Source organism: Oratosquilla oratoria, chromosome 13 (assembly GCF_046742065.1).
Source record: "Oratosquilla oratoria isolate Oo_2021 chromosome 13, ASM4674206v1, whole genome shotgun sequence".
NCBI classification, from domain to species: Eukaryota; Metazoa; Arthropoda; class Malacostraca; order Stomatopoda; family Squillidae; genus Oratosquilla; species Oratosquilla oratoria.
In genome coordinates this window covers 37,417,355-37,439,622 of record NC_134789.1, presented here as the reverse complement: position 1 = coordinate 37,439,622, position 22,268 = coordinate 37,417,355, and the positions used below count along the sequence as shown (strand labels likewise).

Below are 22,268 nucleotides of genomic sequence, written 5' to 3'. Positions count from 1 at the left end.
AGAGCGAGAGAGAGAGAGAGAGAGCGAGAGAGAGAGGGAGAGAGTGAGAGAGAGAGAGAGAGAGAGAGAGAGAGAGAGAGAGAGAGAGAGAGAGAGAGAGAGAGAGAGGGGGGGAAGAGAAATTGAATGAGAAAGAGAAAGAGGGAGAGAGAGAGGAAGCTTGAGAGAGCGAGAGAAAGAGGGAGAGAGAGATGAAGATAGAAAGCGAGAGGCAGAGAGGGAGAGAGAAAGAGTGGGAGAGATTGAAAGTCATTTGAGTATTTGATATTTCGATGATAACCAACGCTTCTATACTTGGGGGTAATGCCCTACTGTAAACGTGGTCATAGAGAACATAAGAATTAAGAAGAAAACATAAGAGTTAAACACAGAACATAAGAGTTAAAAAGAGAGTTAAGGAGGGCTGTAGAAAGAAGAGTTAAGTGTGACCTGAGAGTAATCATCATTCTTGAGTGACTCTGGTCCATAGGGGTGACACTAAAGCCCCTAAAATATTGATAAAAAATATATTATGCAGTCAGTAGGCCATGCGGGGAGGAGGTGAGGGGGAGGAATGGTTGAAAGCCCTCTTGGCCGCCTTGGAGGACTCTAAAAAGGGAAAGCGAAATTTGGGATTCGTCAAGGTGATGGAAGGAGATGTGATGTGTCGGGTGCTGTCCTGGGGGACTAGGGGGGGGTCTGGGGGGGACTGGGGGAGGGGTAGATGTTGTCTTTCGACGCTGACGACATCCTGTGACGGGCGAGGCGGGAAAAAAACAAACGGCGAACAGATCGATCGATATAAAAAAAGTTAAGAAGAACAGGAAGTGTCTGCGTCGGACTCCTAGAGCTCCGGAGGTACAGTTGGAAATTTGGTCCAAACGCTAAGCTACTTTATTTAGATGAAGGACAGAACTTCACGCCAAAGCTATCTTTAGTAGTGCCTTCGCTAGCTGTATCCCTGAGACGCCTGAGGTGTTGTTGCAGGTGTTTACCATGAACACCTGTCTCCGCACCACTTCGACCCAAAGAGCTTAAAAAAAAAAAAAAAAAAAAAAAAAAAAAAAAAAAAATTGTAGCCACAACAATTCGTCCACGCATTCCCACTGTATCGCATGCTTTGTCTAAGTCCATAAATACATGATGTATAGTTTGGACATAAGCCTCACTTCGTAGTTGCTAACCATCCACGCATAATGAAATATACCCTGGCTATCAACATCAATACCATCATATCATACGCTTTGTCTAAATCCATAAGTACATATACACACCAAGGGCCCTTTCCCCCTTATAAGGGGGGTAGCCAAAGTCAAAAGGCACGTATTCACTCCCACCCATTTCACTTCTCCCCCCACCCCCCGTCTCATCTTAGATCCTCGTGGTCATCCCTGCAAATACTTGAAATATGAAATTCAACAAGTACATGGAATATAATGTTGCCATTAATACTAATACCATCATTCATGCTTAGTTTACATCTATAAATAGATAAAATAGAAGTCTTCAGCACCAATGCCACTACATCTGTATATATATATATATACAAATCATAAGCCATCAATACCAAAACTATCATATGCTTTCTCTAAATCCACGAAGGTAGGTTGTTCGCTGGCCGAGCGGGTTAGTGCGTCATTACTTGCGGCGTAGGTCGAGATGATGACGATTCGAGTCCTGCCAAGTTGAACCAAGGGCATGGTTCATTAAATTCCACGCTATAAAGCCCTCTGTGAGGGGCACCGTCCCAGCCTCCCGATATGGGGGGGGGGAGGAGTTTGTGACGTTAAACCATTTCATCATCACATCTACGAATAAAAGAAGCATAGACCATCAGCATGAAAACCACCATAGCATATGCTCTCTCTGCATCCACTAACCCCGTATCATATATCATTCTTCAACTCTATACATATGAGATAGGGTCAGACCATCAGCACCGCTGTTACAATATTGTATACCTGTAGCTCTGTCACTACCATTGCATCTGGTCCCCTCTCTCTCTCTCTCTCTCTCTCCGTGAGAGAGGACGAGCCAAGCCATCCCTCGTGGGTTTAGTCTCTCATGTCCATTTAAATCCTGCTATTATTCAACTCTTCCTGCCCTGTGGGCGTATTCCAACTTCCTCCAGTCCTTTGCTATCCCAGTCTTTTTCATTTTTCTAGTCTGGCTTCGTTCTCTCACACGTTCTCTTTTCTTTCTTGTATTTTTCCATGTGTATTGAGATTCGTTATTTGTGCATATATGTTTACGCATGCACATACATACACACACAAGCATTCACACGCACACACACACACATGCACTCACACACACACATACACACACAAGCATTCACACGCATACACACACACACACACACACACACACATACACACACACACATACACACACACGCTTACACACACACACACACACACACACACACAAGGAAACAAAGTATGGGAGAATACAGATGTGCTAAAAATTACTACACGAGAATCCATATAGAGGAAGAGCGGAACTTTAGAACGTAAAGAGAAGCCTATACAGTTCTACAGGTTTATCAACAGTAAACTAAGACACAAAGAAGGACTCTTTAAATTGACAGTGGATGCTTATGAAGAGGCGTCATCACAGACTGAAATAATGTACAAATGTCTCCAATCAGTTTTCAATGGAAAAAATAATTTCATTGTGTGAAATATAAGCAGAAGTAAACAGTATATAAACTATTGGACGCATTTGTCGTGAGAATTTTTCCAGGGACTGATGGGATCTTAAATGACACTTAAGGAACGCAGAGACCAGCAACGGACAAGAATCATGACCTAATTGTGAGTTCACCGAAAGAAAAGATTGTACAAGACTGGAAGAGAGCTAATGTTGTACCAATTCAGTAAGGAGCAAAATAAAGAGGAATAATTAAACTACATACCAGTGGCCCTCACCAGCTTGGTAGGTGAACATCTTGAAGATATATTTTGGCGGATGAACAATTCCGTTTTAGAATTGGGAGATCATGCGTATCAAAACCTATCTATTCTTAGCATCCGACCTAGTTATGAACCAAAAGGTCTCCTCTCGGTATGGTCTTCATTTTCCTTCCTTTTCAAACCTGTTATTGCTGACGCGTTGCAAAAGTGAGGGTTGGGTGAACTGTGTATACTTAGATCTAGAGAGGAAAATTGACGAGGGACTTTAAAATTGACATTTGTGGAAATTAGAGAAAATTGGAGGAACGGGCATAGAAGACACAGACGCATCTTTGAATGAAGAAAGGATTTCTTTTGAAACTGGTACATAAGAAGAGTTATGAAGGGTGAAATGTATGGATGGAGGGAATTGTCTCAAGGAGTTCCACAAGAGTCATCTCTAGAACCAGTGATATTCTTGATAGACCTAAATGACTTGACGGAAAGTACGCGTTCGTAGACAATATAACAATATCTCAAAAATATACAGTATATGTCTGAAGCCAACTGTGGGAAATGAACTTTAACGAAAAAAAAAAAAAAAGCAAAGCGTTGGAAATAGAGCTCGAAGAGACCATCAGTGAATCACTCAATGGAAATCGAATAATTAGAAGAAAAAAAAATCGATAAATAAATAAAATAGTAAGGATATGAGGGTACTGGTCATGTGTGTCTTGTCCTCTGGTAAACATATTACCACACTTGTGACTAATGTAGACGACTGACAAACATAAAAGTAGCTTGTCACAGCATAAATGAATACAAAGATAAAATAAAACAAAATAATGATAATAAAAATGATGATAAATAACAAGCCGGGGGCTTGGCTGCGCAAACAGCGGCTTACGGCCGCAACGCTCCGCGCTCTAATCCCACGATAGGGATCCCGTGCTGGAGATCCCGTGTTGGGGTTCCGCCCTGAGGCCAAGGCCGAGGCCGAACCCAAGGAACATTTTTTCCTGGTCAGTTCAAGGGAACATGGCGACCACTGAGGACTTGCGACCACTGAGGACTTGCGACCACTGAGGACTTGCAACCTTGGAGGACTTGCGACCTTGGAGGACTTGCGACCTTGGAGGACTTGCGACCTTGGAGGACTTGTTACCTTGGAGGACTTGTTACCTTGGAGGACTTGTTACCTCGGAGGACTTGTTACCTCGGAGGACTTGTTACCTTGGAGGACTTATTACCTTGGAGGACTTATTACATTGGAGGACTTGATACCTAGTAGGACTTGATACATAGGAGGACTTGCGACCTTGGAGGACTTGCAACCTTGGAGGACTTGCGACCTTGGAGGACTTGCGACCTTGGAGGACTTGCGACCTTGGAGGACTTGCGACCTTGAAGGACTTGCGACCTTGAAGGACTTGCGACCTTGGAGGACTTGTTACCTTGGAGGACTTGTTACCTTGGAGGATTTGTTACCTTGGAGGACTTGTTACCTTGGAGGACTTGTTACCTTGGAGGACTTGTTACCTTGGAGGACTTGTTACCTTGGAGGACTTGTTACCTTGGAGGACTTGTTACCTTGGAGGACTTGTTACCTTGGAGGACTTGTTACCTTGGAGGACTTGATACCTTGGAGGACTTGATACCTAGGAGGACTTGATACCTAGGAGGACTTATTACCTAGGAGGACTTAATACCTAGGAGGAATTAATACCTTGGAGGACTTGCGACCTTGAAAGGACTTGCGACCTTGAAAGGACTTGCAACCTTGAAAGGACTTGCAACCTTGGAGGACTTCTTACCTTGGAGGACTTGTTACCTTGGAGGACTTGTTACCTTGGAGGACTTGTTACCTTGGAGGACTTGTTACCTTGGAGGACTTGTTACCTTGGAGGACTTGTTACCTTGGAGGACTTGTTACCTTGGAGGACTTGTTACCTTGGAGGACTTATTACCTTGGAGGATTTACAACCTTGTAGGCCTTACGACCTCGGAGGACTTGCAGCCTCGAAGGGCTTACAACTTCGGAGGACTTACACCCTTAGAGGACCTGCACCCTCGGAGGACTTCCATCCTCGGAGGACTTGCAACCTCGGAGGACTGGCACCCTCGGAGGACTTGCACCCTCGGAGGACTGGCACCCTCGGAGGACTTGCACCCTCGGAGGACTGGCACCCTCGGAGGACTTGCACCCTCGGAGAACTTGCACCCTCAAAGAACTTTCAGCCTCGAAAGGCTTACTACCTCGGAGAACTTACGACCTCGGAGGACTTACAGACCCCCCTCTCCAAGACATGTAACATTTTTTAAATGTGTCACCTTTGAAATGGTTTAATTTCTATTATTAGTAGATAATAATAATAATAATAATAATAATAATAATAATAATAATAATAATAAAAGTCATAGAATGCTTGATCAGATCTGAATTAGATTATATACGCTGTGACACTGTTCCCGCACAAAATGAAAATTGTAAAAAAATCGAAAGAATACAGACCAAACTGGTTCCCAGCCTTGCAGATAAACCCGACGAAAAAAAAAAAAAAGACTTAAAATCACCGGATCTGCCATTACTGAAAGAAAGGGGAGAAAGAGGCGACTTTGTATAGTTCACGTCCTCAAAGGAAGAAAAATCTGACAGAGACGCTTTCCTGGTACAATATGACGTCAAGTCGTCACAGGAACAAACAAAAGGATGTCAACAAATACGGTCTTCCATACAGATCCACGAAATCCTGCAAAAGTTCAGAAGCTGATATAATCCAAAGGCGTTCAAAGTCAAACATAAAAGTTGGAGAAAAATAAAAGACAAACACGAAATCCCCAAAGCATCCAGTCGAGAAGCAATGGAATTTTAACCCTAAACTGAAATCGCTGAGGTGTGTACATATTTCATTTGAGAGTCGCCCGCCAGGCTGAAGACATTCCCCGTCGACGTCAAAGGCCTTGAAGGTTTCTGTGGTTCCAGATAAGACCCAAAGATTTTATTCAGCTGAGGGGAAACCTCCCGGTCTTCCCGTATGGTAATGGGAAATACGACACAATCAGTAGTGTCCGCATAGAAATAGCCTGTTTTTCATAGGCTCATGCTGGCATGGCAATGGTAATGGCACGGTATTCGGTAATGGCATATGGTAATGGCAGTGGTAATGGCAATGGTAGTGTACGGCGCTTTTTTCCCTATCGCTTTCCTCCGGCCTTGGGATCTTGAAGAGAAAAGCAAAATATAACAAACTATCTTCGGCGACGAGCGGTTCCTTCTAGTCCTTCGACGACTACGCAAGTCGTGGAGGGGCACTGATACCCCTCCAGCCTTGCCCCGGCGAAGTCCCCTTGCCTTGGCTTCGCCGGGTCTAAGGAACCCGCTCTGCTAGGGCCGGGGGATGCCTACCTTACATACTCAGTATGGCATATTATCCCCTTCCTGTCGCTTCCTAGCGCTAGTTTCGCCGTTTCCGGATGTCGTCGTTCCCGCGTCGCCGCCGCTAAAGGTCGCGGAGGGGTGCCCGGTCTTCTCGGTCGAAGTAGCTTCTGCCGGGCACGATCTTACCGAGGTCCGAGCAGACAGGTCTACTCGGCAAGGCCCCGGACGCCGACGACGCAGATGACGAGAGAAGGCAGCAAGAGCCACAGTGCATACGCGCACTCGCATTATATACGAAAAATATACCCATATACATGCACACAAACATACACATGCACACACTCACACACATACATGCACATATACATATGCATATTCACATATACACAGTCACACACATATGTATACAGCCATGTATACATATATGTATGCATATATATATATATATCTACCTCTATCTACATATTTGTATCTATCCCTCTATCTCACTACTTCCATCTGTACCTCTTTCTATATCTTTATCTCGCTATTTCTATCTATCCCTGTCTCTATATATCTCTTTATCTCTATATCTCTACTTGTATCTCTATTTCTATATCTATCAATGTATTTCTATCCTGTCTCTATATATCTCTATTTCTATCTCTATCCATCTCACTATCTGTATCTCCACCTCTATTTTTTCTCTATATATCTCTATAATATGTCTATGTTCATATATGTATCTGTATCTCTATATGTATCTATCTATATCTGTATTTCAATGTATATCTATTTATCTGTATCTATATCTACACCTATATCTATCTGCATACATGTATCTCTTTCTCTATTTATATTCATCTATCTCTATATCTATTTCTCTATTTCAATCTCTCTCTACACATACACATCTCTATCTCTAGCTTTCTATATATTTCTATATATTTTCTATCTTTAACCTTCTACATCTCTACGAGTATATCTTTCTATCTCTCTATCCCTCAATGTCACTATCTCTCAATCTATATCCCTCTATTTCTATCTCTCGATATCTATCTAGATATCTATCTCTATCTCCCTGTCTCTCCATATCTCTATCACCTTATCTCTCTACCTCTCTACTTCTATCCCTATATCTCTTTATCTCTGCCTTTATATCTATATCTCTCTCTATCTCTACCCATCTATCTTTATCTTTCTACCTCACTATCACCTATCTCTATATTTCTATCTCTATTTTCTATATCTCTATATCTCCTTATCTCTATTTTTATGTCTCTATTTCTCTATTAATTTCCTTCTATCTCTATACCTATCTAATTATATCTGAATCTCTGTCTTTCTATTTCTCTATATCTGTCTCTATATTTCTATCTCTATCTCTCTATGTCTATACAAATCTACCTCTATATCTTTATACACACACACATATATATAATATATATATATATATATATATATATATATATATATATATATACACACTATACATATCAATCTATATCTTTTCACCTATCTCTATATCTCTCCAACTTTCTATAAATTTCTGTTCACGTCTTGGATCACGTGTTGGACTCGTGATCGACAGCTATTTCCCTCCCGGAAAAGAGCTCAGAGCTCATATATGACCGATCTATGGATAATGCTGTGACCTTACACGCACACACGCACCCAACTCCCCGCCCACAAGAGTTGGAGTAACGACCCGCATCGCAGCGATACTGAAATTATTTCAGCCCTGGGCGGGATTCGAACCCGGACCGCCGTAGTGGCAGCCGAGAACTCTAACCACTGCGTCACGAGGTGTGTGTGTGTGTGTGTGTGTGTGTGTGTGTGTGTGTGTGTGGTGTGTGTGTGTGTGTGTGTGTGGTGTGTGTGTGTGTGTGTGTGTGTGTGTGTGTGTGTGGTGTGTGTGTGGTGTGTGTGTGTGTGTGTGTGTGTGTGGTGTGTGTGTGTGGTGTGTGTGTGTGGTGTGGTGTGTGTGTGTGTGTGTGGTGTGTGTGTGTGGTGTGTGTGTGTGTGTGGTGTGTGTGTGTGGTGTGTGTGTGTGTGTGTGTGTGTGTGTGTGTGTGTGTGTGTATGTGGGCGCGCGCGCGCGATACATTGGTTTCGATCTCAATTCGCTCTTTTTGAAACCAGTTTTAAATCCAGCGGCCATCGATGACTGCCACTTGCCCCGTCAGTCCCAGTACCGTCACTTGTGGTGTAAAGTCGACCACAACACTTTTGTCAGCAAAATGTTTTCCTTTAAAAGTTATTGACGGGGTCACCTTAACACCAACGGTACATAGTGGGAAGAAAGGGTAACTGTTTTCGCCACAGCTAAAGGCCTCCTGGCGGACTAACAAAAGTGGAAAAAATTAAGAATGAATATTTAATAATTTCCCTCGAATTTCGCTAACTGGAAACCAGATACTCTACACCAGCCAGAACCGGCGGAGGGGGGTGAGGGGGAGGAGGGGTGGAGGCTTGGATGATTAAGTAGGTCGCCCAAATACGCAAAGAAACGAAAATCATAAACACAATTCAAAACCTAAACTGATAAAGACCCAATGGTTTCAAAACTGAAGCAGGTTTACCAACCACGGACGGCTGCGTTTATCGATCCAGTTTATGAAGAATCACGACGATTCATGAATCGTTGATTCGCCACACTAGTTTCAATGTAACAATTTATACCTGGTGAATCAATTGATTCGCCTGGTTACATTGAAACTGGTGTAGCGAATCAAGACGATTCATGAATCGTGTTGTTGATTCGCCACACTAGTTCCAATGTAACCGTTTATACCACGTGAATCAATTGATTCGCCTGGTTACATTGAAACTGGTGTAGCGAATCAAGACAATTCATGAATCGTGTTGATTCTTTATGAACTGAATCGATTAGATTTGTTTGGTGTAAACGCAGCCTAAGTTTTGGAGTCCAGTTGGATAACTGGGTCATAAAGGAACCTCGTCTACACTCTGTATTCACCCGACTTTGTTGGCCTGATGTCGAGTTCTCACATTAACGACTTTAAGCGAAATTATTTTTGGCTTGTGAGCTCAGACTAACTGAAAATAATCTAAAAAGAAAAGAAAAAAGAAAAAAAAATCCTGGTTTCCTTTCTCGTTGTGTTCTACATAAAGAACGGGAAAATCATTTTGGGAAGATGTGCCAAAAGGGAAGAGGGTGGGGGCAGTAAGAAAAATAGGGATCAATAAATGGGGGGATGGAATAAAAGAACAAAGTAACGGTGGTTGGGAAAAGCACACACGACAAAGAGTTCAAGGGCGCGGAGGGAGACGTCAAAAGGAGTCAATAAAAGAGGAAATAGAGAGAATAAAAGAGAGAGAGGAGAGTGGAGTGACGGGGGACCCGTTGATGGACACCGGATATGTGACTAATATTTGGGGAGAGCGGGAAGAGGCAGATAGAAAACGGGGTAAGAGAAAAAGAAAGCAGAGAGAGAAAAGAGGAGATTGAAAAGAGGAGATTGAAAAGGAAGAGATCGAAGAGGAAAGATGAAAGAAGCAGGAAGAGGAGAGGTAGGAAGAGGAGAAGGAGGAGGAAGAGAAGGAGGAGGAGGAGGAGGAGGAAGAGGAAGAGGAGGAGGAGGGGGAACGAAGAGGAAGTGATTTTCAACCAGAAAATTAACTTATCCTCGTGGTGGGTACAAATCATATTTGTAAACACAGTTCCACACTTGAACGTTTATAATTAATTCTATGAAACGTTATACATGGCCACATGTTATACACATGACTAGAATGTATATTGTCTTAGATCCTTAATTCTTGAGGCGTTTTTATGTTTCCCTGTTTTACTGTGCCTTTATGTGGTCAGTAAGTAGTTGACTGAGTTCATAAAAATGGAGGAGACTGCAAGAGACCATAAGGCCTACACTAGGCAGTTCCATGTCCATGACCACCTATCATCCCCATCCATAAAGTTATCTAACCTTCTCTTAAGACAACCGATAGTTTCAGCGCTCACTACATGGTTACTAAGTCTACTCACTACAGGACAAGAATAAAGATTGCTGTGTACTTGAGGTCACTTCCTAGCGGACCTGACACGACCACCATTTTTATTATTATTATCTATTTTTATTTATTCATTTTTCATATACATATACATACAGTATACACACACACACTATATATATATATATATATATATATATATATATATATATATATATAAAATTGCTTAGACAAAATGTAGTAGCACATTTGTAAATAATAATCACCAAGAACCCACAGTCGGAATAAAAGAAAACTTTCCCGAAGAGGGCTATAGCTATTAGCCGAAATATAGAAGTTATACTTCCCTCCAAGTTTCTTTTTATTCCGACTCTGGGTTCTTCGTGATATATATATATATATATATATATATATATATATATATATATATATATATATATACATATATATACATATACATATATTACTCATTTCGTGTGGAATGCAAATTGTACCCATGACCAGTGTAACTGTTGCATGGGCCGTTAGCTCATAAGGAGGGTGCGGTAGGGGCGGGTGTGTGGTTTAAGCTCTTCAATACGGTAACGCAAGTTAAGTATTCTGTTATAGTTAGGGGAAAGATGACTTCATGCAGGTGACGAAACGTACAATGGTCACAGAGGTGTCGCAACCCATGGACACCTGTTTCAGGCAGGACCTCTACCCTTCAGAACACCTCCTGTCCTTAAGCCCCCGTCACACTGTCACGACTCAAGTGAGTTCGTTTGAGAAGAAACCACTTCGGTAAACAATCTTTTATTTTTTCGGATCTCCGAATGTCAAATCACCTTTGCGTCATTCAATGAGGAGCTGAATGACGAACTGAGAAAAGTTAAACCTAGAATACGAATATTAGACACAAAATTGTTGACTTAGGGAAGTCTAGAATGCTTCAAACGAAACCGTCTTCCAGAGGTTCAAATTCACAACATTTGGCGAGAATCGTGAGAGTGTGACGGGGGTTTTAACCGGAACATAAAATATAGATTACACCGCCGTGCTGAAAGGGTTAATGTTTCCACATCATGCAACAGGAAGAGTTTAGCTCCTGCTTCCACTTCCTTTGATCCCTGTGGAACTGAGGAGCGGTTCCACTTAAATGCGGCAACGTTTCACGGGGTCTACGGCACTCTGTTGTGGATGTGAAAGGCTTCACTCCTTCTTCCAAGAGGTCGGAAACGGCCCCTAACTTCCCCCAACGGAGCCCCACTCTTCCCTGGAGTCAACGAGTTTGCTCCGAGATGTGGCTACATGGCAGAGATACAAGGAAGCCTTGTGTAACATTTAAACTCTGTTAGCATTATGTATAAATGTAAAACGTAAAAGTGATGCGTCATTGTATGTATGTGTTCGTCCATGAGTGAGTTTGTTGTTTGTTTAACAATGACAATGTTTGTTGTTTGTTTAACAATGACAATGTTTGTTGTTTGTTTAACAATGACAACAACACTCGCCCTGACGACTTAGCTGATTTTAACAGGGACAGGAGCCAGGGGGACGAATTTATGAAATATCCTAACCCCTAAGTTTAGACATAAATCTTCAAAATGTTGGAGATTTTAACCTAAATCCCTATTATGTCGACGACCTAAATGCTTATGTCTAGACATTCTAGACATAAGCATTTAGGTCACCGACATAGGGATTTAGGTAAAATCTCCGCCATTTTGAAGATTTATGTCTAGACTTAGGGGTTAGGATATTTGATAAATTCGGCCCCCTGGGTTGAGACTTGGGAACCTGGGCAGGGCTCTTTGAGGCAGAGTTCGTCGTCTGCCGTGGGAGTTACACAACAACAACAACAACAACAACAAGTGTTTTTATGTTTGCCTTGTTTGTTTGTATGGGAATAAGAGGGTAAATGGAGAATCGCTGTTTTCGAATAGGAAACGAACCACCTTGACAACTGTGAGTAAAGAGGAGTTGGGAAGAAAAGGATAAAGACGAAAAGAAATGAATTAATGTCAAACATGAAGAATATAAAGCGTACGAAGACAAAAAAAAGTTAAGAGTGAAAAAAACATCAGAAAAAAACATGGATGACTCCTTTGTCCACGGTCAGGTAACATACAGGGCATAGGTGACGGCTTCGGCCGCAGCCAAGCGTCTTCCGCCTTAAAGTGGGAGAAAAAACGAAAGTTGAGGAATGGACAGAAAGGAGAGAAGAAGAGAATTAAGAAGAGGAGAGGAGAATAGACGAAAGGAGAGGAGAGAAGAGGAAAAGGGAAGAAAAGAGAAGAGGAACGGGGGAGAGAAGAGGAGAGGAAAGAGGAAGAGAAGAGAGGAAAGGAGAAGAGGAGAATAGGAGAGGGAAAGAAAGGAGAAAAGGAGGGAAGAATAAACGAGATGAGAGGAAAGAAGAAGAGAAGAGTGGAGAGAAAAAGAGAGGAAAAGAGAAAAGGAGAGGGGAAGAGGAGAGGTGAAGAAATAAGATGAGAGAAAAGGAGAAGAGAAGAGAGGAGAGAAGACGAGAGGAGAAAAGGAGGCAGAACCAAAAATAAATAAATCAATAAAGAAAAAGAGAAAAGAGAGAGAGGAGAGAGAGAGAGAGAGAGAGAGAGAGAGAGAGAGAGAGAGAGAAAGAGAATAGGCCTTCCTCCCAGAGATCCTGAAGACAGGTAATGGAAAGTGGAAGCGGTGCTGTAAGAATCCACTTCCAAGTTAACCCAGGAAAGAAAAATGGGCGAAGGAGTCTGTCGGAGTTCATATGTGGAAATTCCTTCTGGCCTGTCTTCCTCGTTCGCTTCTCCGGCTCATAGTTCGAGTATCGAAACACCACGTCGACTTTCAGAAACCCTCCTGTGGAATGTGGTGTAGTATACCCATTGCTATTCAGTGCTTTACATAAAAAAAAAATGACCAAAATGATACATCGATTCAGAAATTTACCTTACGAGGACAGACTTAGGCATCTTAACTTACACTCTCTGGAAAGACGTAGAGTGTAGGGTGATCTAATAGAGGTATTCAAGTGGGTCAGAGACTTTAACAACGGTGGTAAAGCCAAGGTTATCATATTAACACAACAAGGCAGGGCGTAGTAATGGATTTAATTTGGACAAATTTAGATTTAAGAAGGAAATACGCAAGAACTGGTTTACCCACAGAGTAACCATGTCGCGAGCGCTGAAACTATCGGCTGTTTTAGGAGAAAGTTAGATAACTTTATGTATAGGGATGATAGGGCACACTGGGCAAAGGTGCTTCTTCGGTCGAGGCTGAGCGCCTCTAGGCGTAAATCCCTTTATATGTCATCTGTCTGACTTAATAAGTGTTTTAGGTACGGACACCACGTATTCTATCCCGTCTCAAGTGATCGTACTTTGATATAATTTCATTTTATCTTATCTTGTTTTATTTTATTCTATGTTATTATACTTTTCTATTTTATCACATTTTAGTATTGGCATTGTTATCATTATTATTATTATTATAATTATAATTATTATAACTATTATTATTATCATTATTATCATTATGATTATTATCATTATTAATATTATCATTATCATTACCATTATTAATATTATTATTATTATTATTATACTTTCTATTATCGTTATTTTTTAAGCTCGCTGGGCGAGCGGGTTAGGGCGTCGTTACTTGCGGCGAAGATCGACGGGATGGCAGTTCGAACCCTGCCGCCGACGAAGTTGAACCAAGGGCATTATGGTTCATTAAATTCTGCGTTACAAAGTCCTCTGTAAGGGGCACCGTCCTAGCTTTCCGACAGGGTGTGTGTGTGTGTGTGTGTGTGTGTGTGTGTGTGTGTGTGTGTGTGTGTGTGTGTGTGTGTGTGTGTGTGTGTGTGTGTGTGTGTGTATGACGTTAAACCATATCATCATCATTATTATTGACGCTACTGACTATTCCACTTCAGTGTTCCTGGCTAAAGCTTCTCACATACTCCCACACACATTATTTCTTCTTCTTCTTTTTCAGGAAAGAAAGTGCCTTCTGGGTTCCTCGGAATGCGCGGTAAGAAGTTTGACGACGACTACCTGGGAGAGGACCTGGCGTTGGACTCCGAGAGCGGTCTCTTGGCAAAGAGAGTTCCTCAGGGGTTCCTGGGAATGCGTGGCAAGAAGGTTCCTTCTGGTAAGTGGAGAGGATTCTCTGTTCCTTTCGCTCGACGACGTTCCAGAACGGTAACGATATCTTAGCGTTCAGAAATTCTCGAAGCTTTTTTGGGATAAATGGGGAGGGTACGTTTCATAATACTTCGGTCACCAAAAACTTATTATCATTTTATTCCTTAAGGATTCCTTGGAATGCGAGGGAAGAAAGTTCCATCTGGATTTCTTGGAATGCGTGGGAGAAGGACAATGGATGAAGTGGCGCCTCTCCTAACCGTGGACCAACTAAAACAGGTACTTGTTATTTTCCATATATAACCAAGAGCCTTTATCCGCCTGGTTCGTGTGTGTGTGTGTGTGTGTGTGTGTGTGTGTGTGTGTGTGTGTGTGTGTGTGTGTGTGTGTGTGTGCATACATATACATCTATCTATGTACCTAATACGTCTGACGATGTAATTATACTAAAGTACTTACTATCTTCAAGTTTCTTTTTTTTGTGTGGTAATTTTGCATACTTTGTGTCACGGTGATGTGATAGCCTTGTACACACACGCGCGCGCGCACGTACACACACACACACACACACACACACACACACACGCACACACACACACACAACGGGGAAACAGTGAGTGCCAAAACTATACAAGATTTTAAGAACAAACTGGATGCGGAGAGATACAAAAGCGGGTCACTACGAGCATAGCTCTCGTCCCGTAAAATACTAGGTAAATACACACGCACGCACACACACACACGACACGATGACGCAGTTGGTAAAGTCCCCGACTGGCACTACGGCAGTCCGGGTTCGAATCCTGCCCAGGTGCTGAAATAATTTCAGTATCGCTGCGCTTCGAGTCGTTACTCCAACTCTCGTGGGCAGGGAGTTGGGGGTGTGTGCGCGTGTAAGGTCACAGCATTACCCATAGATCGGTCATACGAGCTCTGAGCTCTCTTCCGGGAGGTAAATAGCTGTCGATCACGAGTCCAACACGTGATCCAAAGACCATGGTGAATCACACACACACACACACAATTGATAGAGAGAATCTGATAAAATGGGATGATAGAAATACAAGAGGACACGGAAAGAAAATCAAGAAAGACAGCTATAGAAGAGATCTGAAAAAGAACAGCTTTCCTCACAGAGTAATAGACAGTTGGAACAAGTTAGATGAGAAAGTGGTGTGTGCAAAAACAATACATGAATTTAAAAATAGTTTAGATAAAATGAGATATGAAGACGGGACACCACGAGCATAGCTCCCCCTTCCCGTAAAATACAACTAGGTAAATACACACCGAATTCAGTCACACATCCACTTCATATACGTTCAAACCCATTTGAACGCCCCCCCCCCTTCTCGGCGCCTCGTGAATAAAGGGCTATTCCCTCCTCCCGCCACTTGACTCGGGTGGAGGGCAGTTCAGGTATGAGTTTGACTTAAAGATAACCTATCACAGACATCAAGCATAGTTTATTAATAGCTTTCCTCTGTGTAGATATACTGAATTAAAAATGACGCTGAGATTTAAAGATGTCTATACCAGTGTGTGTGTGTGTGTATTTACCTAGTTGTATTTACCTAGTTGTATTTTACGGGAAGGGGAGCTATGCTCGTGGGGTCCCGTCTTCATATCTCATTTTATCTAAACTATTTTTAAATTCATGTATTGTTTTTGCACACACCACTTTCTCATCTAACTTGTTCCAACTGTCTATTACTCTGTGAGGAAAGCTGTTCTTTTTCAAATCTCTTCTATAGCTGTCTTTTTTTATTTTCTTTCCGTGTCCTCTTGTATTTCTGTCATCCCATTTTATCAGATTCTCTCTATCAGTAATTTCTATGCCTTTCATGATTCTGTAAATAGCTATCAAATCTCCTCTCTCTCTTCTTTGCTCTAGTGTCTGTAGTTTAAGTTTTTGTAGTCTCTCTTCATATGATAGTTTTGAGAGTGTTGGTGCTAGTTTTGTGATTGCTCTTTGTATTCTTTCAAGTTTTTTTATACATTTTTTTGTACTTGGTGACCATATCGTTGCTGCATATTCTAATCTTGGTCTTATCAGGGTGATTAGGATTTTCCTCACCATTTCTTCATCCAGGTATGTAAATGCCACTTTGATTGTTCTTATTAAATTATAAGTTTCTCCAAAAATCTTATTTATATGTTTCTCAGGTGACATATTATTCATAACAATGACTCCCAGGTCCTTCTCATTTTCTACTTTTTTTATTCCTTCTTCTCCCAAATTATATGATCCTGTTATTCTATTTTTGCTTTTTCCAAATTCCATTATACTACACTTTTTTGTATTGAACTCCATCTCCCACTTCCTACTCCATTCTTGTACTTTATTTAGATCCCTCTGTAGTGATTCACAATCTTCTTCAGTTTTCACTCTTTTCAGTAGTTTTGCATCATCTGCAAAGAAGCTCATATAGCTTTCAATTCCTTCATCCATATCATTAATATATATAGCAAACATTATTGGGGCCAGAACTGTTCCCTGCGGGACACCGCTTATTACTTCATTCCATTTTGAGTGCTGATCTCTTATCACTACTCTCATTTTTCTTTCTTGCAAAAAGTCTTCCATCCAATTTAGCAATTTACCTTGTATTCCTCCTTCATATTCTAATTTCTTAAGCAACTTCTTATGTGGTACTTTGTCAAAAGCTTTTTTTAGGTCTAGAAATGCACAATCAGCCCATCCATCTCTTTCTTGTATTATATCTATTAGCCTTGAATAGAAACATATTAAATTGGTGACGCATGACCATCCTTGTCTGAATCCAAATTGCCTTGGATTTAGTACGTTGTTTTTTTCCAAGTATTTTACCCATCTACTTTTGATAATTCTTTCACATATTTTTGCTATTGTACTTGTTAGAGAGACTGGTCTATAGTTGGTAGGTTCTTCTTTATTTCCTCCTTTATATATAGGTACTATATTTGCTTTTTTCCAATCTTCTGGAACTTTTCCTTCTTTTAAGGAACTGCTTATTATGCTATGTATTTTGTCTGCCAGTTCATTCCTGCATTCTTTCAGAATCCAGTTTGCTATTTCATCTGGCCCATGCGATTTTCTGACATCAAAATTACCCAAGTGTGTCAATATTTCATTCTTTGTTACTTCTATTTCTTCCATAGGGGGGACTTTTTCTTTCCACTCAATCTCTTCAGGTTGTATATTTTCCCTTGTAAACACTGATTTAAAATGTTTGTTCATAATTTCTGCCATTTCCATTTCCTCAGTGTATTCAACTCCTCCTTGTCTCAATTTCTCCAAGTCTTGTTTGTTTTTCAGTTTATTGTTTACAAATCTGTAGAATAGTTTTGGTTGATCTTTACACTTTTCTATAACATCTTTTTCATATTTTCTTTTTTTCTCTCTGCACTTTTGTACATATTCATTTCTATAACCAGTATATATTTTCCATTTTTCAGGTCTTCTGTCTTTTTTCCATCTGGTCCAGGCTTTGTCTCTTTTGTCTTTTAACTCCCTACAACTTTTGTTGTACCAGCATTTTACATATTCTTTTTCTTGTTTTTGTCTTGGGACATACTTTTCCACTCCTTTTTTGTAAATTTTTGTCAAGATATTCCATTTCTCTTCCACTGATGTTTCTTCTTTGTATATTTCTTCCCAGTTTTCTTGTTGGAAGAATTCTCTTATTTTATCAAAGTTTGTTTTTTCATACATCATTCTTCCTTTTCTATATTGTTCATTTCTTTTCATATATTTTTCTTCATTAAGTTCCAGTTCAATCAATATGTGGTCACTTTTACCTATTGGTGTTTTATATTCAATCTTGTCCACTATTCTAGGTTCAGATGTAATTATTAAGTCTAGCCTCGATGGTTCTTCTTCATTTCTATACCTAGTGTTCTCTTGTATCCATTGTGTCATTGAATGGTCAGTAATCATCTCAAGTAGAGCATTTCCCCATGAGTCATCACCACTCTTTACTGTCATTTCTTCCCAGCAGATTTCTTTGCAATTAAAGTCGCCCATCATAACTATTCTTCCTCCGTCTTCCATTATTTTAGTTAATGCTATCTTTGTGTCCTCTAGCATACTTTTATATTCACTCTCCTCCCATGAGGCTGTTTTCGGAGGCACATAATTGATCACAAATTTTCTGCTCTTCTTATCTCTGTCTTCCACTTCTATCATAATCATCTCTACTGTATTCTTTCCATATATGACACCTTTCACGTTTATATCCTTCTTAGTCAGGAACATAACTCCACCCCCTTGCTTTTCCTCTCTGTTTCTAATCCAATAATTGTATGCATCATGTCCTACACTGTTGGGTGGTAGTGGGCCTTTTAATTTTGTTTCTACAATTCCCATTATGTCCGGTTCTTTTTCTTTCAAATAATCATTCAGCTCATTCAATCCTGTTATTAATCCATCTATATTTGTGTAAGACACTCTTAGTTTTCTGCCACTTCCATTGTGTTCTCTGTTTCCCTTATGTTTTTCTTTTGTATGTCGAACTTCCTTAGTTTCATGTTCACTACTCTCCAATAGAATCTCTCTTTCTCTGACTCCGTTCTGTTCTCGTTTTTGTCTTAGCTTCCAGTCTTTTCTGCTTTTCTTCCTCTCTTTCCTCTTTATTCATTTCTCTTTTTATCCATATCTTTTTGTGTTGTTCACTTGTTGCTAGTTTCCCTGTTTTGGATAAGATATTCTCTGCCGTTGTTTGTGACTTGAATTTAATCTTAATTGGTCTGGTCTTGTCTGTGCTATACTTTCCGAGTCTAAATTTCTCTTCGATTTGTTTCATAATTCCTGGTTCATCTTCCTGAACTGATTCTAGTAATTGGCTTACTTTTTCATTTTCCTCTTTGATTCTTGTGGTTCTATCTGTGTTGTGTTTCTCTTCCATTCCTAATATAATTATACATTTCTTCTTGTCTGCTAAATCCCTTACTATATTCTCCTTTTGTCTCATCACTTTAATAACTGAGTCTTCAGTATGTTCTTTCAATTGCTGTTTGACTATGTCAGTGAATGAAATCTTATTTCCTTCTTGGGTTTGCTTCCAATTTTTACTTTCTTTAGCTATTGTTTCTCTGTTTTCTTTACTATTCTTCTTCAATTCCTCATTCTCCCCCTTTACCTCTCTTAACTGTCTTTTTAGTTCTTCTATTTCATCAGTTAAGTTTTTATTCGCCTTTTCCAGTTCTTCCAATCTTTCAACCCTTTTTAAAATGGTGTTCATATGACCTAACCTACTCTCCAAGTCCTCGATCACCTTATCAACCTTCATCTCTAGTCTTGTCAGTCGGGGGGGGTTTGTGTCCCCCCCACTCTCTTTAAATCCCTTGAAAATATTCTCATCACTTTCTGCTATATTGCTCCTATCTATACCTCTAATCTTCACATTCCTATTAGACATGTTATCATCCAACTCGTCTTGGGGTCGTTTGTCTACCTTACGGCGGCCCGTCAGGGCCATTTCCTCCACCTCCTCATTACCTTCCATTTCCCCAGCAATCCCTCCCCCTCTCCTCTTTCCTTACTTTCCTACTACCTCACGAGCAATTTCCCCCCCCCCTGCAAATACAAAAAGGCACTTCTCTTTGCGTTGGTATCCACAATCTGCACTTTTCTTCAGAGCGTTCTTCAAGCCGTCCGTTCGTTGAAAGTGTGTGTGTGTGTGTGTGTGTGTGTGTGTGTGTGTGTGTGTGTGTGTGTGTGTACTTACCTAGTTGTATTTTGCGGGAGAAGAGCTATGCTCGTAGAGACCCGCAGTTGTATCTTTCCGCATCCAGTTCTTTCTTAAAGTCATGTACAGTTTTAGCACACACTGTTTTCTCTTTCAATTTATTCCATGTATCTATTACTCTGTGTGCAAAGCTGTTCTTTTTCAGATCTCTTCTGTAACTGTCCTTCTTAAGTTTCTTCTCGTGTCCTCTTGTATTTCTTCAGTCCCATTTAAGTAGATCATCCCTATCAAGGATTTCCATCCCTTTCATAATTCTAAAGATGGTTATCAACTATACAACTATAAACCTTCTATTTTTCATACTGCTATTTTCGAGTTTAACTGTGATTAATTCCACAGTGTCTCTTCCTTCTGTTGCCTTTATTACACTTAGGTCCTTTCTAGTCAATAGCATGACTCCTCCCCCCCCACCCCGTTTGTCCAACCTATTTTTCGACCTTGTCCCACAATACTTGATTGTATAGGACCTTTCAGTTTTGTCTCCACAATTCCCATTATGTCGGGTTTCTCTAATGGCAAATTGTCATTCAATTCATTTAAACCTGAAATGATACCGTCCATATTTGTAAATGCCACTTTTGATTTTTCCTTTTCTTCTCTCTCTTTTTTCTAAGTTTCCATTTTTTTGATGTACCATTTTTCTCAGTCTCAGATCCAGCACTCTCTCTCTCTCAAAAAAAATCTGTCTCCATTCTTTTCTCATTTTTTTTTCCCTGGCTTCACTTCTCAGTGCCCTATCTTTCTCGATTTCCTCTTCATTCATTTCTTTTTTTATCCATACATTTTTGTATTTTTCATTGTTTGTTAGTTTTGCCAATTTTGATAGTATTTCTTCTATCATTTGCATCCTTAGTTTGATTTTCATTGGTCTGGTGTTTTTTTTTTTTGTTTTTTGTTTTTTTAAGTATGTATGTATCCTATGTACGTCATCAATTTCTGTATCTATATTCTGTCCTTTGTTTTGAACCGCTTTTAGTATCTCCTTAGCAATTTCTTTCTCTTCCTTTTCTCGTTGGTATTTGTGTTCATTGCGTTTTTCATTTATGCCATAAACCACAATGCATTTCTTTTTGTCCACTGTGTCTCTCACCCAATTTTCCTTTTCTTTGATCACCTTAATCACCGTTTCCTTTGCATTCTCTTCTACCTGCTGCTATACTATTTCTTTGAACGAGAGTTTTTGACTTTCGCGTTCTTTTTTCCACTGATTTTTTATTTCGTTCATATCAGTCTCTTTGACTGATTCTTCCATTTTTTCAATTACTGCTTTCAATTGTCCTTTGACCTCTTTCTTCAGTTCTTCATTCGTATTTCTAACCTCGTTTTCCTTTCTTTCATTTTCTCTTTTTATCGCGCTTAGTTCACTTTTTAGCTCGTTGAACTCTCTTAATATCACTTCGTTAGCTGTACGTAGGTTGGATACCTCTAGATTAGTGGTTCCTTACCTTTTTCAGTGCCCGTAACCCTTGATATTTCAGAAAAAAATTCTCGTACCTCCATCCAATACAAATACAATGCAAACATATGAAAAGGATAGTGATACAAAGCTAACTTTGGTTTCTCATTGTAAATATACAGTACCATTGCACTGGCTATCAGGTCTCGTACCCCCCCCCCCTCCGGGGTTCAAGGTTTCGTACCCCTTGGGACCTGAGGTACCACAGGTTAAGAACCACTGAGTCAAAGGATTTTACAAAGGATTACAAAGGCGGAGCATACCGACAGGAGACCTTTTGATCCATATCTAGGTCGGATGCGAAAAAAAATATTAATGATAAAATAATAAATAAAAACTATAATAATGTAAATAACAAATAAAATACATAAGTAGATGCAACGCTTTATAGTCTAATTCTAAACCAATCACTTCATCTGCTAAGTTGTTAATTTCTCTTTCTTATTGCTCTGCTAATCCTAAAATCTCTCTCAGTGTCCATTGTTTCCCTTTGCCTCCTAAAACGCGAGAGGCACTCTTCACTTACGTACCTGTTGAGGGGCATTTAGACGGTCAAACGGTTTGACAAACCCAGTTTGTCAAACATGTGTTTGAAGTGATGTTTGACCGTGTGAATAGGGTATTTGGTTGACAAACACGTTCGACAAACGTGTTTGACGACCAAATACCCCATTCACACGGTCAAACATCACTTCAAACACTTGTCTGACAAACCGGGTTTGTCAAACTGTTTGACCGTGTAAATGGCCC

General features: G+C 40.4%; 1 protein-coding gene across 2 annotated transcripts in view; it reads left to right on the top strand.

The window, feature by feature from the left end:
• The window catches only part of Tk (Tachykinin), a 223,448-nt gene that overhangs the window by 190,227 nt on the left and 10,953 nt on the right, over window positions 1–22,268 (top strand). For both annotated transcript variants that reach the window (XM_076197090.1, XM_076197089.1), the window contains exons 3-4: window positions 14,185–14,340; window positions 14,503–14,612. In XM_076197090.1, coding sequence (XP_076053205.1) covers window positions 14,185–14,340; window positions 14,503–14,612 — 266 coding nt within the window. The remainder of the gene's footprint in view (window positions 1–14,184; window positions 14,341–14,502; window positions 14,613–22,268) is intronic.